Source organism: Helianthus annuus, chromosome 4, assembly GCF_002127325.2.
Source record: "Helianthus annuus cultivar XRQ/B chromosome 4, HanXRQr2.0-SUNRISE, whole genome shotgun sequence".
Taxonomy (NCBI): Eukaryota; Viridiplantae; Streptophyta; class Magnoliopsida; order Asterales; family Asteraceae; genus Helianthus; species Helianthus annuus.
Window position 1 is genome coordinate 194558763 of NC_035436.2, and position 3850 is coordinate 194562612.

At 42.9% G+C, this 3850-nt stretch overlaps 1 protein-coding gene across 1 annotated transcript; it reads right to left on the reverse strand.

Annotated features, from left to right (window-relative positions):
• Nucleotides 1-748: 748 nt before the first annotated feature.
• On the reverse strand, nucleotides 749-1942 carry LOC110934102 (extensin-like). The gene has a single exon (XM_022177294.1). It carries the CDS (start codon nucleotides 1940-1942, stop codon nucleotides 749-751), a length of 1194 nt encoding a protein of 397 aa, XP_022032986.1.
• Nucleotides 1943-3850: the final 1908 nt, after the last annotated feature.

Here is a 3850-nt window from a genome sequence, read left to right on the forward strand (position 1 = left end):
TGAGCTGGGCTCGTAGGCATCATATTACCACGTATGGTAAATTATGACCATCTTAATTGATGCTCTCAACCCATGATTCAGAGATCATATAATTGGGTTTGGAATCTTCTAAAGAATCCTTATATATATAAGAATGACATATGATTTTAACGAATCACTTCTGCCAGGAGTGTTAACATGTTTTAAGATGTTAACAGGGATTTGAATCTTTTAAACGGGTCTTACCATCTTGGCCCGGTCTTTCAATTGACTCGAGGGCTAGGTTTCACACTTAAGATTCTTAATTAATATTTAAATAGGCAGATTATTTTCAAAAGGAATGAATATAAATTAATTATGCACATAAGGCAAACATGAATTTTTTTTTTTTTTATAACACAAACATTCCATTAATTATACATAGGTTACGCGCTGCCCTAAACGGGTCTTTTCAAACAACATTTACCCACGCAGGGGTTTAAACAAATACTTGCCCACGCAGGGGCTCAATAACACACATACCCACGCAGGGGTTTAATAGCAACACATGCCCACGCAGGGGCCTAATAACATAATAGTCCACGCAGGGACTTACACAATAAAATACCCTCGCAGGGGTTGACAGAAAGATAGACCCACGCAGGGGTCAAATTAAACATACATACCTACATACATACCCACGCAGGGGTTCATACAATAAGATATGCCCACGCAGGGGCTTATACAATAAGATATGCCCACGCAGGGGCTTAACAACAGTTGGAAGGAGTCAGCGGTCCTTCTTGCTCTTCCCTTTGATCAAGCTTGTCAGTCCCTGGAAGAACGTTTCTCGCTCCCTTCGCTCCCTGTGAAATTCTCGCTCTACATAGTCCAATCTTTGCAGAATTTCTTCATGCTCTGGTGGGGAGAACCTTGGTGGTTGCGATTGTGCCCGAACAATAGGTCTGGGAGGTATCGGGTACCCACGAGTTGGGTATCCTACTCCCCATGGATCTCCATAGGGTCCTTGAGTGTTATAGTTAGCCGTTACCATGTACGGGTCTGCTTCGGCATAGTTGTAGTTGTTGTGCACTGGCGGTTCGAACGGGTTATACGCCATGGAACTCGTGTATGCCGGAATTGGGTTATCAAAACCCATAGGCGGGGGTTGCGGTGCAACTGGTTGCGAAGGCCCACCCATTTGTGGATCTTCTTGATGTGGCGGGTAGTGGCTGGCACTTGATTGGCGTGGAGAACTAAAATGAAAGTCTCCTGTTCGCACAGACATGCGCGCTCCGGTTCTCCTACGCCTTGGTGGTTGCGGGGGTGCCGGTTGAACTGGTGGCGGAGGAGGTGGTGGCGTGACTGCCACGAACCTTGGATCCTCAGGGGAATCTTGTTGCTGCTGTTGCTGCTGCTGAGGCGGCGAATGGCGAGGAGGCGTATAGTACCATTCGTGCCTGGTAAACATGGCTTGAAAGCTATCAGGACCAACATAGGGCGATCCGTGAAAGGAAGATCCGTCAGAGATCTCTATCGGGTGGTTTGGTGTGCCCCTGGCAGGCTCGACAGGGTCCGTATCCTCGTCCATGTCATCCGCATGATCTCCAGAGAAATGGTCCTCTGGACCTAATGGGTTAAAATTTCCTGGTTCTTGTAGGAAGTTTGCCGGGTTAAACCGGCCCCTAAAAACTGGTGTAGGGTCACCGAAGGAGTTGTGCGATAAGGATCGCTGTAATGGTATGTATGAGGGTTGAGGGTTGCTGGCCTCGTAATCCGATCGTGGCCCATAAGGGTTAGGAGGTGTTGAACTGTGTGAGACCGACCGTCGAGCTGGCTCAAAGAGGTTCCTCCGGTTCTGCTGGGGATCGTCACTCTCCGTGGTGGATGGAGCTCTCGCATTCGAGGGTCCAGCTTCATCATTATTGGGGGCGGTGATTGGCCCCTTGCCCCTTCCTCTTCTCCTGAAGAATCTTGGCGGCATTTTGGCAATTCCTGTCAATATGGCATGAGATAACCAAACAAAATATATGCAAAAATAAAGGTCAAATTAATAGCAGAATTTGTCCTAGGTTTTAAGTCTAGACTCGAAGTTTAGAATTGTGCAATTGTGTAGCCGAGATTAAACACAAAAGGCTAGCGTTTAATTCACTCAGTGTTGGCTCTGATACCAACCTGTCACACCCCGATTTCCACGTGTCACCGGTGGGCCCGGTGGGGGAGTATCGTGACGTGGTTGGCAACGTAATAGTCAAACAACACAATATAATAATGCACAGCGGAAGCAAATTTAAAATAAGATACAACCGAATTTATTTATTGTAATCAAAGTCACAATATCCGGTGTTTATCCACAGTAGGATCGAAACAAAATAACATTTATAGTTCAACAGACTTCTGGCATCCTAAGCTTGCGAGACTTTTTATTGATGCTTAAGAGACAATCCAGCCAATTTCGCTTAGTACCTGCATTCAGTCTTTTTGGGAAAATACGTCAGTTTACACTGGTAAATACAACCAACCGACTCATTTTGGAAAATGATTAAAAATTGGTTTGGATGCACAAGGCATAAACATTTATTTAACTTGGGAGAATTATTTAACATTATAATCTTGTGAACGAATTACATGTTACTTATGCGTTCAGTAGCCCGGATCTTGTCCGGGTTAAAGATCAATAGACACACCACTTTAAGTGAGTTATACACGGGAGTACGCCTACACCCCGTGCTCAGGTCGTGGCCATCTCGTAAGATGATGCCAAGGATATCCGGGACATGGTCATTAACCCCCCAAAGGCTGTAAAGTAAACAAGACTGTTTAAACGAGCCGATCAAATTATTCAACTACCCACTAAGCGTGGAGATTCGATGCTCGATCAAGCGGTACGCTATGTACCGTAACCCAAGCCCATATAGGGAAAATAAGTTGAGAGTATTTACCTGATGCAAGTATTAATCACAATAAGCAAAATGCACGTAGCTTTTACTGGTTCTCCTAATCTGGAACGAAGGTTTAATATAACCTATTAGAATACTAACGGGTCTTTAATTAAGCTTAAGCTTAGACCGGTCAGTTTTAACGATACGGTTCGTACACACGATTAAGCGAAGACCGGATAGAATATGATTTAGACCCGACAAGTTTGATGACTTGTTTAATATGGGTTTACTATTCACATTCTGGATTTTGAGATAAAAATGATATCGTTTGACCCGTTTCGGCTAGTTTATGCAAACTAGTTACATAAACCGAACCGAACACGTATAATGCATAACGGGTAACCGAAAGGGTCGCGAACAGGTTTCCTAAGTTAATACGCTTTAATTATGTTGTGATATCATTATGATATCTTCCATAATGCCCATAACGAGTTTAATCCCTAAATATGCCCCGTAGGGGTATTTCGGTCATTTTAAGGGTTATAAAAGAGATTTATAATACTTCTGAGATACGGGTCTGATTTAATCAGCAAAATTATTAATTTTAACAGACCACAACAGTTGGTGAAGAGTCTCATTTCCCAAAATGGCTTTAAACCCAAATTATGCGTTTAATACGCGTATGAAGCCGTTTTAAGCGACGTACGGTTTAAAATACCATTCTGAGTTTTCTGATCAGCATAACAGGCTCAAAACACTCTATTTATTATTTTAAATCAGTGGCAATTGGATTGGTATCAAACGGACTCGTAAAACTCGTTTTATGGCCTAAAAGGTCATATTCGGTATTAACCGAATTAATGCGATAAGCCTAGCTTAAGATCAGTTTAAAAATAATTAAAAATCTTCAAAAATCCCAAAATATTATTTAACATCAGTGGGTAAAAGTTTTGGTACCGAAAATCGGGTTTAGATAGGCTATGCGCTAATCGCGCCGTTTAATTAATAAA